Here is a 22,553-nt window from a genome sequence, read left to right as displayed (position 1 = left end):
TGAAGTTAATAAAAATAAGCACTGTCGTCGTCTGTAGTATGGCTATCAGATTGACGTCATAACGGGTAATAGGTGTGGTGATAGTACCCAAACACATTAGGGATAATCCATTTATCAAATAATATCCAAAGGTTTATGATAAATCAGCCAATTATCGTGGAAAATCAGTTAAAGGTTTGGAGATGATAGTTTAACCCACAACATCTCAACTCTCACTGTTTTACACTGTCGGACAAACAATAGTAAAGATTATTATACACACATACATATGTATGTATGAGCATTACAAATACACAGCGTCTAAGGTATTGTACAGTTTGTAATAATATACAGTTCTTAACATGTTATATTTGTACGTAAATTAGTCTGTAATGGGTTCGAGGGTGAAAATATAAAATACAGATTTAAACGAAATTACAGTATACACAAAATAAATTATTGTGTAGAATTTATTGTACGAGAAGTAATTAAAGTTATCTATTGGACATTTTGTATCTTGCATTTATAGTAATTATAGTAGTAATCTACCTAAAGAGATCCACACAGTAGCGGGTCATATATAGGAAGGTAATATCACTACTGCTACAGTAACTTCCTGTGTATGATCTGCAACTGTGTGGATCTCTATCGGTAGATTAATGTAGTGGTAGCTATATCACCTTCCTATATGTGACCTGCTGCTGTGTGGATCTCTTTAGGAAGGGGCCCGGCATAGCCAGGTGGGTTAAGGCGTTCGACTCGTAATCTGAGGGCCACGGGTTCGAATCCCTGTCGCACCAAACATGCTCGCCCTTTCAGCCGTGGGAGCGTTATAATGTGTCGGTAAATCCCACTATTCGTTGGTAAAAGAGTAGTCCAAGAGTTGGCGGTGGGTGGTGATGACTAGCTGCCTTCCCTCTAGTCTTACACTGCTAAATTACGGACGGCTAGGGCAGATAGCCCTCGTGTAGCTTTGCGGGAAATTCAAAAAACAAAAAGCAAATAAACTCTTTAGGAAGATTACTGTAGTAGTAGTTATATCACCTTGCTATATATCATCTGCTGCTGTGTGGATCTATTTAGAACCATTGAAGATCCAGATAGTTGCACGGGAGTGTGAAGTATAGTGGCTATACTTATAACATTGGTTGGACGTAGTAATATCTTAACATTCTGATATATATGTGTCCAGACATCATATTGGAGGCTGGAATGCTGACTCCAAAAACAGCTTTGCTGTCTCCTCATTGGTGTAATATATTCTATTATTTCTTACTGCTTTTTATTATTATTTTGTTGTTTTTATTTCTTGATATGAGCAACAACCTCTCCGTATCTGGAGACAGATAGTGAAGAGTGGTAAAGATGTAGGATGTTTTGGGCGAGAGGTTGGCGAAGTTGAGGTTAAACTGGATAGATGATATAACCCTAAGGTAATTTAGGTCCTACTTCAGCCAGCTTCTAAGAACCAGGGCATATTACATAATGACTCAACTTATGGTTTGTGCCTCGGTGTTGGATGTTTGTGTGGTATCTGTGATTTTTTGTTGTTCTCTTGTTTTACGAATGTACATTTAATTGTATTTCGTTTGAGGTCTGGATGAGCTGCATCATATTCGCGCTATCTTTCCATTTGTTGTATTTCATTTTTAATTGTCCATGTTTCTAAAATAGATGCATATACATTTTAAACATCTTTATCAGCAAGCAATTTGGTAAAAAACAACAACAACAAAATAAAAGGTATTTGTCACATCAAACAAATAACTGGTGTTAACTACAAAAGTTAATAAATAATGCTGTGTTATAAAGACAGTATTATAAAGACCACAATCGTGAAATAAATTTGAAAATTCTTGTGGAGGGTCCTTCTTATTGGCTCACCTGTAAACCTGACGGCTTATACTGCTAAAAATCAGGTCTCGATACCCTAATGGGCAGGTATCACATTTAATATCCTTGCAGGGCCCTCTTTTGTTCCCGCTTACTCAAATGATACGTTAAGTGATATAGTTACATTTCGTAACAATAACACGAAGGTCTGTAAAAAAAGAAAACGTTTTATTATAAATTGGTTGGGTTTTTGAATTTCGCGCAAAGCTACACGAGGGCTATCTGCGCTAGCCGTCCCTACTTTAGCAGTGTAAGACTAGAGGGAAGGCAGCTAGTCATCACCACCCATCGCCAACTCTTGGGCTATTCTTTCACCAACGAATAGTGGAATTGACCATCACATTATCATGCCACCACGTCTGAAATGGCGAGTATGTTTGGTGTAACGGGGATTCGAAACCGCGATCCTGAGATTATGAATCGAGAGCCCTAACCATCTTGTCATGCCAGGCCTTATTATGTATGTTTTCTTAGAGCAATACCACATCGGGCTATCTGCTGAGCCCACCGAGGAGAATCGAACACCTGATCTTAGCGTTGTAAGCCCGGAGACATAACGCTGTACTAGCGGGTAGCGGCCTTATTATAAATAACTCGTTGTGTGAAATACTGTTCTACCAGTTACTCCTGTTTTGCTCCAATAGGAGTGACTGTTGTAACAGTATTTCACATAAAGCACATTTTATAAAGTGTATAATGATGTTTGTTCTGTTGCTAAGATGTTAATTCTTTTAAATCACTCGCAAATTTTCAGTTAACTGATGTACAAAAAAAACATTGTTTTTTAAGTTCCTGCTTTTGAAGTAACGGGATGTGGGTGGGTGGGGGATTAACACAAAGTTCAAGATTTTGGAAAAAGAATTTGAGTAACATTGGTAAATTAATTTGTAAATTAATGTTAATTTAGTCTTTCCTACTTATATCAACCTTAACACACTTTCTGAGCTGGTTGTTACATTTCCAGAACACCTTCCATAGTGAATAAATACATACTTAAGAGATCTAATTAGCTAACTAATCACAGTCTTAGATATAGTTCATTGATATATTTCTAGTCATGTTATGAGTTATAACTAATAAATATAGCTCTCGCACACCTTCTGAGAAGACCCATCTACATTCTGAAGTAATTAATATATCTAAACCGTTAAAAATATATTGAAATTAGATTATGATTTGTTATTAATTATAGGTTAAAAAGTACTTTCCAATTCTTTTCCATTTAATTAGTATTTAAATCCGAAACATTTTTAACATTTGTGTTTTTATTTTTAATTGAGGAAAATAAACTTTCACACAAGAGGGCGTTGTTTTCCTAATAATGTTTTTGGTTTTTTTTTAGTGTGATTATTTTGCTGTTATCATCATTTCTTGTCCTCATGGTGTCGTTTATAATTTATTATTTGTTCATGGGAGAAGGAAAGAATGGACTCCCTTACAGAATTGCTGAATCAGTACAGTGTTAGCGGGCTTCCACGCCAACTGGGACTTCTGACCTTTGACACTCCTCATGATGACATTTATAGACTCGAAAACCACTGGAGCGACTTTGTGGAAAACTCGCAGGTTGGTATAGTCTTGGACAAACGCAATGAAGCTTTTGGTCGCAGAATTACACATTCAATGGACAATGGGTAAAATAACAGTTTGGGCTCAGGGCCTACTGCAAATTAACTGCGTAGTGATGACAATAAGGTTACGGAACGCGATTATTCGCTGAGTAATTTGTGGTACACAGATTTTGGCATTTCCTGTATAGACAGCACCTTATGGGAGGCTAAAAGGCGAGGCAAAAGACCTCTGCGGTTCACACATATTTTTTTATATTTAGAACTACTGTCCAGATGTTGGACAATCTGCCAGTTAGTACTTGCTACCTACTATGTGACTAGTATTAACCTAAGTAGCCGAACTGGCTGTGATAATTAGAACGCGGAGCATGCTCACCAGCATATCGCGGCTGAAACCTTGGATCTTTGAAATTGCGTTGCCAGCCACTAAGCCACGTTTGGTCTCGTAATTTATATCGACAAAATATGTTTGGTACCTAATCAATTAAGTATTAAAATGTTCAAGCACATGCCTCAGTATCTGTACAAAGATATTAAGTGAAGTAGACCAGTGAAATATTATATTACATATGTTTTCAGAGAGGGAATAGTCCGTTCCTCTGCACCATAAGTAGTTTGAGCAGACAGTCCATTGTCACGAGGGCCTTACAGTAAGCGACATGTAATTTGTCTGTGTTACGCGAGTGTACTATCCATAGTACAATAATGCAGCAAAACATTCGTTAACCTTCAGACCCTCGTAAAATATGAACGAAAATAATCAACTAATAATTACGTCATAGTAAAAGTTGATAGATATTGGTTTGGTGAAAGGGGTACAAGGGGTTTAAAAATACGATAGAGAAAAAAGGAAACGGAAACTTGACAAAATATGGTTCGAGAAAGGAACAGTAATGACGTATTGTGAAATAAAATTCAATAAATAAACAAATCAGGTTTTAGTGAAACTCATTAATAACCGTTGAAAACTTTAATACATCATATTAAAAGAGTTAGTCTGACTAAAGTTAGAAGCAATTTTAAAGTCCTCAACAATTACTTTTTGGGGGGATTTGATCTTACTATTAGAAATGCAGACACTAAGCTAGAAAATATTCATCAGTGTTCATTCAATTACTTTACGTCTAGTCTTCGTTGAATACTAAATAAAACATTTATCTTTACAAAGTGTTTGTTTCGAGATGAATACTATATTTCTGTTATTTAAGCAAGAGTAATTCGGATTTTTGTTTATAGGAGCTGAGTAAAAGAATGAAGAACCAGCAAGACGCAATATGGGAACTTCTACATACAGAAGTTTTTTATATTAGGAGGTTGAAAGTCATAACTGATGTAAGTTACAGATCTTTGCGCCATCTATCAACTGTTCCAAGTACTTTTTATTTCTATTTATGCTTGTTTGAAATTTACACAGAAATGACAAAATGCATCGCATAATTAATATTAACTTCCAATTAGAGCCGACTGCCAGCGAAGAAAAAAACACACTAAGTAATTAGTAAAATTAATTAAATATAATTTACCTAACTTCTTACTTTTAAATACCAGAATGTATTGTTTCATCGACTGAGTACCCCATTGTGAACGATATTTTCCTCCGTATATGTTATTTATTACAAATAGTTTTGGGGAGTTAGCTAATTCTATCTAATAATGTAACGCAGGAACCACGCAGGAACGAGGGTTAGCTCCAATTCTTATAATACGGGAACCAAAAAGGAACGAGGGTTAGCTCCAATTCTTAAAATACGGGAACCAAAAAGGAACGAGGGTTAGCTCTAATTTTTACAATACAAGAACTAAGGAAGAACGAGTGTTAGCTCTGCCTCTTACGGTAAAGAAACTGAGGAGGAACGAGGGCTAGCTCTAATTCTTACAGTACAGGGACCAAGCAGGAACGAGGGCTAGCTGCAATTCTTACAATACGGGAATCAAGCAGAAACGAAGACTAGCTGCAATTCTTACAATACGGGAATCAAGCAGAAACGAAGGCTAGCTGCAATTCTTTCAATACAGGTGATCAATCAAATGAATAATGTTTTCTGCTAACCTGGAGAATTCGTAATATCTAAATGAAAACTTAGAAAACGCGGTTCACAATTACGACCGCGCTTTATTTCTGTAGAAAATGAAGAAACATTCGACTTTCAGGTATTATATTAATTAGAAAAAGAATTGCTTTGTAGTTGTAGAACAGATCGGATATATTGCAGAAAAAAACAAACTAGAAACAAATAGCCTTAGCCAATTAAATTTCTTTGCTTCAGATGGAAGCATTTATCAATATTATTGTAAACAATATGATTTATATCTTAGCAACCATATTATCAGTATTGTTCATTACGTTGTATTGTTGGGTTTTAATTCATTGTCGTTATTGGTCCTACAGCTTTTCCTTGCTTGCTTGTGTAACCTCCAGTCTGAGGGACTTCTAAATGAGGCAAGTACTTTGAGCTTTATTACTCAAAGCTGTTTTTAGTACTTCGAATTTTTATTACAAAGTAGTGGTTTTAAGAGCCACCTCCATTATTTAAGAACTTGTTATTTAGGCCTTTCTAATTCCTAACTTTTGTTTCACATTACTGTCTTTTGAGGTGTTACCCTGAACTTCAGTACTAACGAATGACTTATTTTGTTAAGTATTTGTAACTTATGTTAAAAGTAGCAATATTTAAGGGTTATTTCGAGCTTTCATCAATTAAAATGATTTTTTTAGTTCTATTAGTAGGCCTGACATAGCCAAGTGTGGTAAGGCGTTCAAGTCGTAATCCGAGGGTCGCGGTTCGAATCCCTGTCGCACCAAACATGCTCGCCCTCATAGCCGTGGAGGCGTTATAATGTTACGGTCAATCCCTCTATTCGTTGGTAAAAAAGTAGCCCAAGAATTGGAGGTTTGTGGTGATGACTAGCTGCCTTCCCTTTAGTCTTACACTGCTAAATTAGGGACGGCGAGCGCAGATTGCCCTCGAATAGCTTTACGTGTGTTTGCACTGAACTTCTGTTACACAATACTGAATTTTTGAGGTGTTACTTTGTGATTTCGCTACCCAAGAATGCTTTAGTTTATTGAGTACTTTAAACATCTGTTACACACAACAATGTTACTATGAGATTTCACTACTTTAGAATGTTTAAATTACTTGGACTTCTGTTACACAGTACTGTTTTAGAGGTGCCACGATATATTTGTTTGTTTCTATTTATTAACTTTGATTCCACAAATACTTAATTCAGTAATAACAGAATTAGTTTGGTAATTAGAAAAAAAAGATGTATTTTTTCTTCCAGATCGACACAGATAAATTGTTCAGTAACATTGGAGAGGTTTACTCCACTAATCACAATTTTTGGGAAAACCATCTTCTTCCAATGTTGAACACATCTCGAGTCACAAGGAAACCACTTCAACTTCTCTTGATAAGACACGGATTCTTACAGGTAAGGAACACCAGAAACTCAGAACCAAAGTCGTGTTCATTAATTTTTTTTCTTCTCTGTTCAAATAAACCGAATCTGTAACATAAAACAAACAAGACGTTATCACTCTAGTGTTGACAATAAAATTAGCTTCAATTTAACATGTTACGTTAATAATAGAATGAACATCCTTTTCAAACGTGTCCACAATAAGTCTGTTACATAAAGAAATTTTAAATTATAAAAGTACAAGTTAATCATAACCCAAAATTACCCATTTTCCTATTATGCCTTTCATGGCGAAACCACGGTCTTTAATAAATGAACTATTAGTGAAACGTTTAGTTTCTTTGTTCTTTTCTTCTTCTTAAATTCTATAATTATGGAATTTCACCAATTATCTATTATCTATTCCTAATGATTTTCATTTATAACACTCTAAAACTTCCTGTAGCATCCTGTAACATTGAATAAACTTTACACGAAAACATAACATTAAGGGTAAGTACTGTTAAGTTTTATCGGGAAACTTTCTAGAAATTGTTGTTGTTGTTGCTCACAGTATAATTGTATAAGTATTCTCTCACTTCCAAAACTACTGATATTTTAAATACCTAACGTAGATTACAAGCTACAGATCAGTTACAATTATAGGCATAACTCTCTCGATGATAAACTAAAGTTTCCGTGTTTTTTTGTGATAGTTTGATCAGATTTTTCGTCCGTACATCAAATACTGTACTGACCAGAGTAACTGTCTTCAATACCTGAAAGAAAGACACAAAGATGATGAACTGTTCAAAGCTTACGTTGCGGTGAGTGTAACTGAAGTTATTTTTGTTCATGAACTTTTACCGTAAACCAGTCGAAACCGGTGGTACTATTAACAACCTGAGATGAGGTTCCTGCTTCCAGTAAAGTCGAGGTATTGTGGGAAGACAGTATTAAATAAATAATGATACCCCGCCACTAGGAGTTATTTATTTACGAAATATCTGTGAATAGTTTGACAAGCAAAAAAAAATGCTCGTGGCCTAGTGAGTTACACATATGACTGGGTCCAAATTTCGATTTGTAATAACGTTATGAAAATGTAACGATGAGATACTTTTTTATCCTGATCTATGATTCAAAATTAATGAAGGATATGCCTGGATCTTAAAATTTAAATTTAATATTCTGCCTTTTAATTTGATTGGAATTAGATCTATTTAAAATTTCTGCTAACAGATTTTGACAGTTTTGTGTCATCAACACGGCACTCAAATTAAGATTAAAACGAGACATTCGTTTAGGTAGCGATTGTAAATACTTAGTGGTGTTACAATGGTTGTTTGGTTGATTGGCAACTAGGCTATTTGCGCCAAATAACCGGTAAAAACGAAAAGTAAAATTCTATAAAATGTAAAAATAAAACGAATTAAAACTAAACAGTATTCAAAAGTCAGAAAATAAAAATTCAAATAGAATTGAAAAGGTTAATGGCCTGTAAAAATAAAAAAACACACTAAGTTGAACAGTGTGGCCATCACCAGTGACACTGTCCGACGTCAGGGCAGTACCCAAAGAATCCTGATTTCGAACATTTGTATAAACGAGTATAGAAGAATGGTTCAAAAGATATTCAGCAAAGAGAAGACGATATTTTCAATCGGGTGAATCCACCTTCTTCAGACGACTCAAAGAGAGGTCACAGGTGGGCACGATAGACTTTGAGGGTAAAACATTGATCTGCTCTCCAAGAGGTGAAAGAAAGGACATGGAGAATGTTCAGTGCCCTCATACACTCGACATAAAGCTACATCTTGCGAGGAATAAAAGTAAGTTTAAAGATAAGCCCCAATAACTTTGCTTCATTGACCACAGGAAGAACATCACCAAGATGGAACTCGGAAGCAGGGTATAAACCCTGTTGGTTGCAAAAGTCCGTGCAAACGGTTTTGGAAAAAAGAAAAGTTAAATAAAAGCATTTGCTGTGGTCCATTTCAACAAGCATTTGAGGACAGTTTGAACCTGCCGCTTAATAAATCTCATGTTCAACGACTGACATGAGAAGTGGAAGTCATCCACATGGAGACCATTTCAAGAGTAGAAGGATATTGGAGAGAAGACACAGCTCTAAGGGGCTCCAAGTTCCTGTGTGAAAGATCGAGGAAGAGTCGAAGAAACACAGACTAGCAATCGTCAGGCCCAACCAGTAAAAAGTGAGATTGAGTTCCACCAGAGACGATCAGCCTGAAAGAACAGAGGCGATCGCTCTGCCTGAGACATGATGGCCAAGAAAGCAGGAGAAGAAACAGAAGTGTTAAAAAGATAAACAAAGTTCTCGCTGAGAGTATTGACAGTGTTACGCACATTAGCAACTTTCTGGCTATTAGAAAGCAAGATGGAAAGAGGATAGGAAGCATACCACCCATTGATCTTCCTAATGTTATCCCATATGACTTTGTAACTCGTGGTACAAGAGATGGTAGTTGTAAACTTAATCTAATACTCGTTTTAGCTTTGAAGTCTAACCTGCCAAGCATGGACACGGGCCCACTGAAAAGTGCTTGCAAAGAGCCCGTTTCTGAGTCTTCTGTATCTTCTGGCAAGCTGGAGACCTCCGTGGACGAGGATATCATAGGTAATGTGTCGAAGTTTTGGGCATAGAATGAACAGCTGCTTGAATGATGCAGTCAGTTACTGCTTCTACACAGACCTTAACAGATGGTAGACTACGGACAACATGATCGATTTCCGGGAGAGAAAGGTGAGAGAGAGCTAACCAGCTTGGTCCAACTTCCACCAGGGCACTCGAGTCGTGTGGCATCAACCACAGTCAAGTTCCCTCAGGGCTATGGAAAAAAATGATTACGATTGTAGTGTGAAGGAGAACAGGTTGATACATCAATAACAGTAAACGATTGATTAAGTGCCTGAAAATATGTAAAGGAATCAGGTCCACAGAAGGACCCACCCCATCATATTAGCACCACCCAGAGAGATTGTGTCCATTAAGGTCTCCCAAGATAAAAAAGAGAGATGAAAGCTGTTCTAGGAGAGCAGATCTGACAGATAATTTTCAAGTCTTACTGATAATTCTTCCAAGTTAAAGAGAAAAAATAGTGATGATACGATCCAAGAAGTTACAGACTTCTGCAACTTCCAAGGGCGTATCAAGAGGCACAGACAAGGTAGACACATGCTGGTCGACCAGTAGTGCTATCCCACTGTCATTTTGGTATAAAGAAAATTGTCGACAGGTGACTATCAGAAGTATTCAGGAAAGATTCCTCTAAAGAGAAACACAGGATGGTAAAAAGAATCGATCAAGATCTTAATGTAATTTAAATTAGAACAAAAACTTCGAGAGTTTCACTGTGTCTAAATAGCCATTTTCATTTATGTGGACGAGATCTGGGCGGAGACCCCTTCTGCTTATGACCACGCCATTTTTCGTTATGAGATCTGTCGATTTCTATCAATCCTACCCTGCTCCAAGTGAGAAGGTCTCTGTCAGTAGACATAGATTCCAAAAACTGATTGCATCAACAAATAACTGCTCTGGACCTTGTGGCTGAAGAAGATGGATCAGAGCATTCACCAGGAGCTCCACCTGTAGGTTTAGACTTGAGCTGTCACTGGAAGTAACAGTAGAGATAGAGACAAGACTATTTGTTGACTTGTCAACTCGTTTATTTACGGAGGGCAAAAGATTCTTCATGTTGTGTGAGAAAACTCTGAAGGAAGCACAGAAAGATCCATCTTCAGACCCATTGTTGCAGTGGAGCATAGTGCAGTCACACATGTTCGAGATGCCACAGGAGACAATAACTTCCGAGCTTGATGTACGAAATGTTACTTATAATAAGAGGGTTGGGAATCATTGCAGTTAACACGGTGAGAGTCCTGTTGATACTTATAGGCGTAATGGTCTGTGCCACAACAACGAGTAGCGTCACAGGTCCACGACAAGATGCTTTCAAATGACTGAACTTTTGACGTTTAAAATATTGGAGAGAGTTAGGAATATATGGCTGTACCTTACAGTGAAGATAACCTACTTTTGTCAAGGCAGGTGGACGTGGAGATGTAAATATCAAATTAAGAATACTGGTAGGCAGCATGATTATATTTTACAAGTAGAGGTACATTACATTACAGAAATTGCTTGGCAGAATGAAACAGTAAGGATTTCCTTCTCAGGAATGTTTCTCTAAATCCCTCTCAACCATAACTCCTCGTGAGGAATTCAAATTAGCATGGGGTGTAATCTCAATGAGCATATACCCCATGGCCTTTGAATTCATGAGAAATTTGATGTAGATATTTCTACCAAGATGTCCCCAGAACGTAGTTTCTTGATTGGCTTTGGAAAACCAGCATGTCCTTCTAATCCTTTTTGAACAAAAAAGGGAAACACTTGTCCTTAAGGATTTTTGGAGAAAGAATGCAAAGTAAGAAAACAAGGTACAAGATTAAGAATACTTGAAAATTGCTGGCTTTACTTCAAGATATTGTCGTTTACCAATGAGTTGAGTTTTTACGTTTTTGGATAGGGATTACACGTTGTACTTTACTAATGAGTTGAGTTTTTACTTTTTTGGTTAAGGATTACATGATAAGAGAAGATTGATTCAGTGCCCACTAATCCAACCCACCCTTGTAAAATTCCATAATGCCAAACCAGGACATAGCAGCAAAGCCAGGACTTCATGAGAACTCTACCCAAACACCAGCATCAGACACAATGTCTACAATACCTATTAAAAACACCCTGATACTCATTTGATCGTAACCCAACAAGACCAACCAGCTGACCCTGGAGAGCCACACCCTAGGACACTCACTTATAGGAATTCAAAGCCAAAGCAGTGTGTTGCAGTCTCAAACATCATTCAGTCACCAGGGTCCTCTCCTTCCATTCAAGGATCGCTATGCACGACACACACATGTGTGGATGTATAGATCTCAGAGGATGTAAAATGTAAATAAAGGACTTTATTCTGGGAGGTGCCATCACCACGTACAGGCATCCATCTTCAGGGATGTGTCACAGTGAAAAGTTTAGAGTTGCATCATAAAACTACACTACATTTGAGAAGACCAGTAGTACTTATCGAATCTGTTTGTTTACTATTTTGTCCAATAGTACTTATTGAATCTGTTTGTTTCCTATGTTGTCCAGTAGTACTTATCGAATCTGTTTGTTTCCTATTTTGTCCAGTAGTACTTATCGAATCTGTTTGTTTCCTATTTTGTCCAGTAGTACTTATCGAATCTGTTTGTTTCCTATGTTGTCCAGTAGTACTTATCGAATCTGTTTGTTTCCTATGTTGTCCAGTAGTACTTATCGAATCTGTTTGTTTCCTATGTTGTCCAGTAGTACTTATCGAATCTGTTTGTTTCCTATTTTGTCCAGTAGTACTTATCGAATCTGTTTGTTTCCTATTTTGTCCAGTAGTACTTATCGAATCTGTTTGTTTTCTATTTTGTCCAGTAGTACTTATCGAATCTGTTTGTTTCCTATGTTGTCCAGTAGTACTTGTCGAATCTGTTTGTTTCCTATTTTGTCCAGTAGTACTTATCGAATCTGTTTGTTTCCTATGTTGTGTAAACTTGTAAAAATATCTATACGTTTACAATTTTAAGTTGATAGACTAGAAGAGCAGGCAGCTAGTTAACACCATTCATCGACTAAGCTGTTCTAATAAACTAGTAAGATTTGACCGTCACTCTTATAATGTACCCACGGCCCCAAATTGCGGAGAACCATGGATATTTGAATTCACCGTCCGACACATTAGCCTCTATGACACGCACAATGTATAAATCATGTGTTATAAGCATAACGAATATTTCGGAGAATAAATTCAATCAAACCTCCATAGACGCTGTAGCTCTCAATATAATTCAAGTCAAACGGGCTCGGCATGGCCAAGCGTGTTACGGCGTTTGACTCGTAATCCGAGGGTCGCGGGTTCGAATCCCGGTCGCACCAAACATGCTCGCCCTCCCAGCCGTGAGGGCGTTATAATATAACGGTCAATCCCACTATTCGTTGGTAAAAGAGTAGTCCAAGAGTTGGCGGTGGGTGGTGATGACTAGCTGCTTTCCCTCTAGTCTGCTAAATTGGGGCGGCTAGAGCAGATAGCCCTCGAGTAGCTTTGCACGAAATTCTAAAACACAAACAAACAAGCCAAACAGTTGTGAGTTTTTGTTCTCTGTATATACAGTCATTTAAAGCCCCCCGCTAGTACAGCGGTATGTCTCTGGATTTACAACGCTAAAATCAGGGGTTCGATTCCCCTCAGTGGGCTCAGCAGATAGCCCTTTGTGGCTTTGCTATACGAAACACACACACACACACACACACACACACAGTCAAGTGAAACTGTTGTAAATTTGAAACACCTCTGTAAGTGCAGTTCAAACTAAACTGTCCTAAGTTGGGTATCATTGACATCAGCTCACGTACAATCATGTGAAAAAGTTAGGACACCCTATGAAAGCCTGTGTATTTCTGTAACATTTTTGGATATATAGATATTTAATCTCAATATTTAAAATACTGAGAGATTATATGAATATAACTAAACAATTAAAACTGAAGAAAAGACTTTTCAACATCTTCTGTAAATGTAATTCTACAAAAAATGCATATACTAACTGAGGAAAAAGTTAGGACACCCCGACATTTATTCCCACTTAAAATGGCTCAACTCACACACAGGTGTATCATACCAGGTGCACGTGATTAGAAGATCGTTACTCAGCATTGTGAATGAGGCTTGCCCTATTTAAACCTCAGACATTTAGTTTGGTGTGCTCCTGACTGTTGAAGTGAGAGTGAGCATCATGGTGAGAGCAGCCATTCCTCTGTCCGGAAATAGTCAACAAGTGGAGGGCTTTCAAAACAACTGCCAACATACCCAGGTCTGGTCGTCCAAGTAAGTTCACCCCGAGAGCAGACCGCAAGATGCAAAAAGAGGTCTCCAAACACCCTAACATGTCGTCATGGGACCTATAGCAGGCTCTGGCTACTATTGATGTGAAACTGCATGCCTCTACAATCAGAAAGAGACTGCACAAGTGTAACATGCATGGGAGGTGTGCAAGGAGGAAACCTTTGCTCTCTAAAAGAAACATCAAGGCCAGACTTAAGTTTGCCAGAGAGAACGTAGACAAAGACCAGAACTTCTGGAATAATGTTCTTTGGACAGATGAGTCCAAAATTGAATTATTTGGACACCAGAACAGAGGGCATGTTTGGCGTAAACCAAATACAGTATTTCAGGAAAAGAAACTCATACCAACTGTGAAACATGGAGGTGAAAGTGTCATGGTTTGGGGCTGCTTTGCTGCAGCAGGACCTGGACAGCTCACAATCATAGAATCCACCATGAATTCTACTGTGTATCAGAGGGTGCTTGAGGATCATGTGAGACCATCTGTACGAAAATTAAGGAAGAATCCTTGCACATCTCCCATGCAAGTTAAACTTGTGCAGTCTCTTTCTGATTGTAGAGGCATGCACTTTCACATCAACAGTAGCCAGAGCCTGCTGTAGGTCCCGTGATGATATGTCAGGGTGTTTGGAGACCTCTTTTAGCATCTTGCGGTCTGCTCTCAGGGTGAACTTGCTTGGACGACCAGACCTGGGCATGTTGGCAGTTGTTTTGAAAGCCCTCCACTTGTTGGCTATTTTCCAGACAGTGGAATGGCTGATTTCAAAATCTTATTTGATCTTATTAAATCCCTTACCAGATTCATAAGCTGCTACAATTTTCTTTCTGAAGGCCTCAGACAGCTCTTTTGCTCTCACCATGGTGCTCACTATCACTTCAACAGTCAGGAGCACACCAAACTAAATGTCTGAGGTTTAAATAAGGCAAGCCTCATTCACAATGCTGAGTGACGATCTTCTAATCATGTGCAACTGGTGTGATACACCTGTGTGCGAGTTGAGCCATTTTAAGAGGGAATAAATGTGGAGGTGTCCTAACTTTTTCCTCAGTTAGAATATGGATTTTTTGTAGAATTACATTTACAGAATATCTTAAAAAGTCTTTTCTTCAGTTTTAATTATTTAGTTAATTCCTATAATCTCTCAGTATTCTAAATATTTAGATTAAATATCTATATAACCAAAAATGTTACAAACATACACAAGCTTTCGTAGGGTGTCCTAACTTTTTCACATGACTGTACATGTACAGAATTTCAAAACATATAGGCTCGGAATGGCCAGGTGGGTTAAGGCGTTCGACTCGTAATCTGAGGGGGGCGGGTTCCAATCCCGGTCGCACCAAACATGCTCGTCCTTTCAGCCGTGGGTGCCTATAATGTAAAGGTCAATCCCACTATTCGTTGGTAAAAGAGTAGCCCAAGAGTTGGCGGTGGGTGGTGATTACTAGCTGCCTTCTCTCTAATCTTACACTGCTAAATTAGGGACGACTGGCGCAAGTAGCCCTCGAGTGGCTTTGCGCAAAATTCAAAAACAATCAAAACGTATTTTGTAAAATAATATAAAATAATTACTTTAAAATACAGAGTGTTCGGAAAGTCACTCTGCAGCTTTGTTATCATATTTTATTCAGTCTATTTCAAGCCATTAACTGATAGAGGTGTTTAGAAACAAAATAAGAAGGATCCAGGCCTGTATTGATGCCAACGGGGGTCACTTTCAACATTGTTTATAATTGTCATTCGTATTTACCTCCTGTATTCTATAAAGAAACATATCTGTTAATAATTATATAAGTTCACAGTGACTTTCCGAACACTCTGTATTTATCATATCTGTTCAGCAAAACATTATCTGTAAAATAATGCGAAATCGTTTATTTGACAATGTTGTTATCTTTGTAGACTAAAAATATTTCTCTGTGAAGTAATGCGTTACTTTCATATTGTTAACATATCAATACAGTATAATTTTTTCTATAAAATAATGCGAAATCGCTACCTTCAGAACATTTATTATATCTATTCATTTAAGCATTGCTCTGCCAAATCACGTGACAATAGCTTTTATTTTTTCAATAATTTACAAAAATAACCTTATCTTAACATTTTTATAAGGTAATACAGAGCTGCAGTATCCTTAATACGAACATGAACATTGTAACACAGTTTTTCTGGCTGTAAATTTGTAGTCCTTCATACGTGAATGAAATGACATAGGTTATTGCGGATGAACACTTTTATTGACGTTGCTGTAGTAACAAAGGACTAACTTTTATCGTGGATGCTTTCGTGACATGATTACCGTTCTTGAATGCTATTAACTCTATTAATGAAATACTTTAAAATTATTAGTGGTACTAGGGTGTTAACGATTATTATAATTAGTTGTATTGGTCTTACTATAGGGTTATAAGATTATTGTTATGTAACGTGGTTATTGTAGCTTAAGATTATCATTGATTTACGTTATTATATGTGGTACTAAAGTGATATGAAACTACTGTTGTTCAAAGATTCTATTTCTTTTCAAATAACGTCAGATATTGTTGTTTAAATGTTCTATTTCTGTCACTCAAATAACACGGGATATTATTTATATAGAGGTGTTATTTCTGTTACTCAAATAAAAATATTTAAGTGTTAATTATGTTACTCAAATAATGTGAGATATCCAATTTAAAGGTGTTGAGTTGTGTCACTCAAATAACGTGAGATATCCAATTTAAATATGTTGTTTGTGTCACTCAAATAATGTGAGATATCCAATTTAAAAGTGTCATGTATGTTATTTAAATAACGTAAGATTTAAAGGTATTATTTTTGTTACTCAGATGACACCAGGTGTCGCTGTCTAATATTCTTATATGTGTAATTTTCAAGTGGTGCGAAACACAAAAAGACTGCGAACGACTACGACTTAGTGACTTGCTCGTGAAGCCCATGCAGCGAGTGACTAAGTATTCACTGTTGTTGAAAGCTATTCAGAAGAAAACAGACAAAGAAGATGAGTTATTGGCATTACATGAAATGGTAAAAATTGTTTTACTCAGGCAGACTTAGATTTTAAACATTCGATGTGAGTAATTTGTTTGGTGATGTAAAGACTGGTCGTTTAGGAGAAGATTCGTTTGTTATTGACACGTGAGAGTTGTTATTGACACGCGATAGTTTTGAGACATTGTTTTCCACGATGTTAAGATTGCAATTAAACTATCTTTTGACAGTGTTATCGGAGGGTGAAATATAAATGAATTAATGCATCTTAAAGTATCAGTGGACGATCTCTTGTTAGAAAGGCGACTTAAAGTTTATCTATAGTATGGCTTCTAAAATGTTTTTGGATTACAGCATCTAACGCTTGTTGTCGACCAATAGTCGTCCACTTGTCAAGTAAAACTGTAGGTGAAAACGGTCAGTCTCAGGTAGACTAAAAGAGGTAAAAATAGTCGGTTTGAAGTGAATCTGTTAGATAAAACTGGGAAAAACCGACAACCTATTGTGAAACTATATGGTAAAAATTGTTCATATAGTATGAAACTATTAGGGGAAAATAGTAAATGAAACTAAACTACTAGGTGAAAATAGTTAAAATAAACTTAATATGAACTGAAAATAATTAATATGAACTGAAATTACTAGGTGAAAATAGTTAATATGAGCTGAAACTACTAGGTGAAAATAGTTAATATGAGCTGAAACTACTAGGTGAAAATAGTTAATATGAGCTGAAACTGAAAATAGTTAATATGAGCTGAAAGTACTAGGTGAAAATAGTTAATATGAGCTGAAACTACTAGGTGAAAATAGTTAATATGAGCTGAAACTACTAGGTGAAAATAGTTAATATGAGCTGAAACTACTAGGTGAAAATAGTTAATATGAACTGAAACTACTAGGTGAAAATAGTTAATATGAGCTGAAACTACTAGGTGAAAATAGTTAATATGAGCTGAAACTACTAGGTGAAAATAGTTAATATGAGCTGAAACTACTAGGTGAAAATAGTTAATATGAACTGAAACTACTAGGTGAAAATAGTTAATATGAGCTGAAACTACTAGGTGAAAATAGTTAATATGAGCTGAAACTACTAGGTGAAAATAGTTAATATGAGCTGAAACTACTAGGTGAAAATAGTTAATATGAACTGAAACTACTAGGTGAAAATAGTTAATATGAACTGAAACTACTAGGTGAAAATAGTTAATATGAGCTGAAACTACTAGGTGAAAATAGTTAATATGAACTGAAACTACTAGGTGAAAATAGTTAATATGAGCTGAAACTACTAGGTGAAAATAGTTAATATGAGCTGAAACTACTAGGTGAAAATAGTTAATATGAACTGAAACTACTAGGTGAAAATAGTTAATATGAGCTGAAACTACTAGCTGGAAACATTCAATATGAGCTGAAACTAAAAAATATTATGTTTAAAAAACTAAGGTGAAAACAATTGAAAGGAACAAACCACACTCAAACTTTTAACAAGTTAGAAAAAAATTGTAACATTAGTATGATATTAATCTATGTGATGTATTTAACAGTTTTGAGTCAGTTTCCAGGCTAGGCTTAAAACAACAATGTAAATTATTTTCTAGATTAACATCTTTCTATGGTTACCATTTATTTTCTAACTTATTAGGTTAAAGCAGTTAGTCTTGGTTAACTTATCATTTTGATGGACGTAACACAAGCTCTATTTCTGATGGTTAAGCGTTTGTTTGTTCTGATATCGAATAACAAACAGTTATGAAATTTGTTCCAACTTGACTTAGGATTTTACTAGCTGTTTTAAAACTTGTCGGAATTATATATACGTGTATATATAGAACGAATGTGTGGAAAACTTTGTATGTGTTGTGGACTCAACCCTTCGACAACACCACGAACGAGAAAGACTAGCTTCCATCTTGAACAGGATTGAAAGCTATGACGCCATTGAAAACAACAATGACGAACTTGAAAAGGTTAGTTACGATATTTGATTTCGACTTCAATTAACAAATAGTTTAAAATATTTTTAAATGTATGCTAGATGTCTGCCACACGTTGTACTTATTTCGAGTAGACTTAGGTATTACTTTATTCTTATGAGAAAAGTCAATAATTTCAAAATTACATGTGCATAGAGTTACGACCAAAACCCTCATGAAATGTCCAATCGGAGTCCACGCCAGATGTATTCTAAGAGTTCACGCCATCTAGCGGTGAAACTAGTATCCTATCTAAGCATTTAAGGATCTCTGGTGTAAGTTATTTGCTGAGATCCTATTTTCTAACTTGTACGAACACTTAAACGAATCAAACAACAATAAAGAGAATAAACTGGTTTTTAGATTTATTATCACAATTCTTCACTAGGTGAAACACGTTTTGTTTTAACCGCTAGGTTCGCTACTAGATCACCAGACAAATAACAATACCTGCAGCAATCAGGTTCTTATCGTCACTGTCCAATTATGACATCATCTTACGAACCACCCAACATACTGAACTTTAGGTATACTGTTAGTTTGTTCAGTGTACGGACCCTATGGGTTCGAAGAGCGGTCAATTTCGTTTTATTTTATTAACACACACACACATTTCCTTGTACACAGTCACAAGCTTCCGGGCTTATAACGCTATACTATAGGAGTCTTTCCTATAGGCGAACACAACGCAGATAACCCATTATGCAACTTATCGCTATAAAACTCACTATCAATGTTAGCATTCTGAGTGTGTTGTGGCATTTTTGGTATAACCTTAAAACTTACACCATATTAAAAGAAATTGAAACACACAGTGATTTGTATAACGTTATTGAACTTCAGTTACTCTGGTGATTTTTCTTGGAAATTTATTTATAAAAAAGGAGTGTGTGTTATAGCAAAGTCACAATTGGTGAGTCCGCCGAGAGGAATTGAACCACTGATTTTAGTTAAATAGACAAAGTAATATAAAATTTTGTTTGTTTGTTTTGAATTTCACAATTGGTGAGTCCGTCCCTAATTTACCAGAGACTAGAATCATCACCACCCACCGAACCACTGATTTTAGAGTTGTAAATCCGTAGACTTATCGTTGTCCAAGCGGGCTATCTGCTGTGTCTACCGAGAGGACTCGAACCCCTGATTTTAGAGTTGTAAATCCGTAGACTTATCGTTGTCCAAGCGGGGGACCGTAAAAAAAGAAAAATGTAAGACAATAAGAATCAAAATCTGGACGTTACGTTACTTGATATGATACAGTAAAATCTGTCTGAGGCCGAATCTCACCGGACCGAGTACAATTTCTGGCTTGAGCAGATTTTCCGACTTAGATAGTGAACATGTATTTCCTTAATTATATATAATTTTTGAGAGGAACGTTATACTTGTTTGACTCAAGGAAAGTAAAACGTTTGTTAATAAAGTTATTATACTGTTTATGCTATATTTATTACAATAAGAACAAAAATAGATATTCAAAATATACATTAGTACATAAAATCTTAATCAAATTTATTTGAAGAAAGTGTCCAGTTTCAACCGTTTTGTTTTTTTAATGAGCTTTCTCATGCGGTTAAAAGAGAACGTCAATTCTATGGTCTTTTCATGAAGTTCATTTTCCACTTCATTTTTGCATACAGTTTGATAGAGTTAATATAACTTAACACTTGTGATGAAGTAGGAATTTCTACTTCTTTACCATCTCTTCCATTTTGTTCGTCTTCTGAATCTCTCACACTGTTACCATCTTGTGATTCTATTATATATTTTAAATCAATTTTATCAGTTTCTGTTAAAACGTTCTTGTCAACGTTCACAAAACTTTCCACGTTCACAGAATCATCTGCGTCAATCTTCTCAATCAGAGTTTGGATTTCACTAGAATCGTCATAACAAACAACTTCTCCACAATCTCCGCCATTATTAATAATAAATACACAGTTTCGAAAGCACTTTATTACACATTCATCTTTTACACATTTGAATTAATGACTTAAAAATGCAATTGCATCTAACACGTCAATTTTCATGGTCATTTCAGATGCTCTCTTACAGTCGTCCATGTTTGTAATAATATGCTGAAGCATCAATTTTCTCTATCTCAGTTTTAAATACTGTATAACAATTATCTAGTGGCTGTAGAACTGATGTTGTACATGGAGGTAGAAAGACTAAACGAACATTTGAAAGTTAAACTTTTGAGTGACAAATTTTATTATCTAGGAAAAGTAGAATATTACTGTTTTCTTGTGTTTAATTTGTTCAAAAATTCCTCGAATATAGCACGTGTCATCCACGCTTTATTATTCGCTTTCCTTTCCACAGGAAGTTGATTTTTCCTAAAATTTTTGAAACAACGCTGATTTTCACTTTTATTTATTATCCATGGTTTCTCTAGTTTTCCATTAGCAAATGTGACCAAAAGTACAGTCAATAATTCTTTCGAATAGCGACCTCTGGAATAATGACGGCAGAAATAAGAACAGAATATATTTAAGTAATACTTACTGTAACAAAATGTTCGATAATTTATTAATATTTAAACAAGATATTAATTGAACAAGAATTTATTAATATTTAAAGAAATTATTAATTAAATAAGAAATTAATGTTTGATCAAAACATTTTTTCTGCCTTACTCAGGTTCTAAATCGACTTGTTGATAGATGAAAGACACTTTTCCGTCCGCGTTACGCAGGTTCTGCCATATAGAGGGCCTTTTATTTGTTTTGGTTTGGTTTGTTTTAAATCTCGCGCAAAGCTGAAAGAAGGCTATCTGCGTTAGCCGTTCCTAATTTAGCAGTGTAAGGCTAGAGGAAAGACAGCTAGTCATCAACTCCCACCGCCAACTCTTGGGTTACTCTTTTACCAAGAAATAGTGGGATTAATTGTAACATTATAACGCCCCCACGGCTGAAAGAGCGAGCATGTTTGTTGCGATGGGGATTCGAACCCGTAATCCTCGAGCTTCCTAACCACCTAGCCATGCATGGCTCTAATTTACTGACGAAAACAAAAACACTGCAGAAAATCTAAGTTGTTCCATCTCAGTTTTTGTATTTGTATTTCTTTCTTGTTGAACTTCATCTGTTAAGTGTCTGTTAAAACGTCTATGAAAATATTTAGAAAAAAAGTTATACGAGATATTTTATTTTCATTAGCTTGTCACCATATTTTCATACTTTCTCAGATTATGAAGGAAAATGGTTACCTGACCCTGGACCTTACATGCCCTATGCCTGGATGTGGGAACCATCAGATTAGACAGCTACTACTTGAAGGTTCTGGTCTGAAGTTACGAGACTCTTCATCAAGTAAGGTAAAATATTAAGCCTAAAATCTCTTATTCCTTTAGGCCTAAGTAGAAACATAAACGATCTTTATTAGGTGGCAAGGTTTAAAAATAAGCCTAAAAATTTCAAATTAATTCTGCAGAGACGTCAACTTTTTATTTTGAGTATGAAAATCAATGAGGTTTCTAAAATGTATCTTATTTCTGTTCTGTGTAAACGTATCTTAGGTAGAGGGATGCGACGCATACTCGGTGTTGCCCTGATTTTCCTTTTTAGTTTTGACGCCCTATAAAAACTATCTTCCTGAATTATTATGAGTGAAACAACTTCTTAAAAGTTTTTAGCTACAAAACGGAATATTAAACCTAAAATTATAACCGATTATATTTTATTTTATTTCACACTCTAATAGGTGCTTTGAAAGTTAATGAAATATAGGAAAATACACCACTTCTGCTTGAATCAGATCAGGA

At 36.1% G+C, this 22,553-nt stretch overlaps 2 protein-coding genes across 2 annotated transcripts in view; both read left to right on the top strand.

The window, feature by feature from the left end:
* Positions 1-5,922, top strand: part of LOC143228607 (pleckstrin homology domain-containing family G member 5-like) — a 54,931-nt gene extending 49,009 nt beyond the window's left edge. Inside the window, exons 7-9 of the mRNA XM_076459833.1 lie at positions 3,292-3,438; positions 4,680-4,775; positions 5,833-5,922. Of these exons, the coding sequence (XP_076315948.1) occupies positions 3,292-3,438; positions 4,680-4,775; positions 5,833-5,922 (333 nt within the window). The remainder of the gene's footprint in view (positions 1-3,291; positions 3,439-4,679; positions 4,776-5,832) is intronic.
* Positions 5,923-6,735: 813 nt separating this feature from the next.
* The window catches only part of LOC143227830 (uncharacterized), a 39,789-nt gene continuing 23,971 nt past the window's right edge, over positions 6,736-22,553 (top strand). The window contains exons 1-5 of the mRNA XM_076459107.1: positions 6,736-6,881; positions 7,565-7,675; positions 16,692-16,841; positions 18,644-18,781; positions 21,978-22,106. Coding sequence (XP_076315222.1) covers positions 6,813-6,881; positions 7,565-7,675; positions 16,692-16,841; positions 18,644-18,781; positions 21,978-22,106 — 597 coding nt within the window. The 5' untranslated portion in view covers positions 6,736-6,812. The remainder of the gene's footprint in view (positions 6,882-7,564; positions 7,676-16,691; positions 16,842-18,643; positions 18,782-21,977; positions 22,107-22,553) is intronic.

Source organism: Tachypleus tridentatus, chromosome 10, assembly GCF_004210375.1.
Source record: "Tachypleus tridentatus isolate NWPU-2018 chromosome 10, ASM421037v1, whole genome shotgun sequence".
NCBI classification, from domain to species: Eukaryota; Metazoa; Arthropoda; class Merostomata; order Xiphosura; family Limulidae; genus Tachypleus; species Tachypleus tridentatus.
The sequence above is the reverse complement of the archived record's forward strand: the minus strand, read 5'-3'. Positions and strand labels throughout refer to the sequence as shown.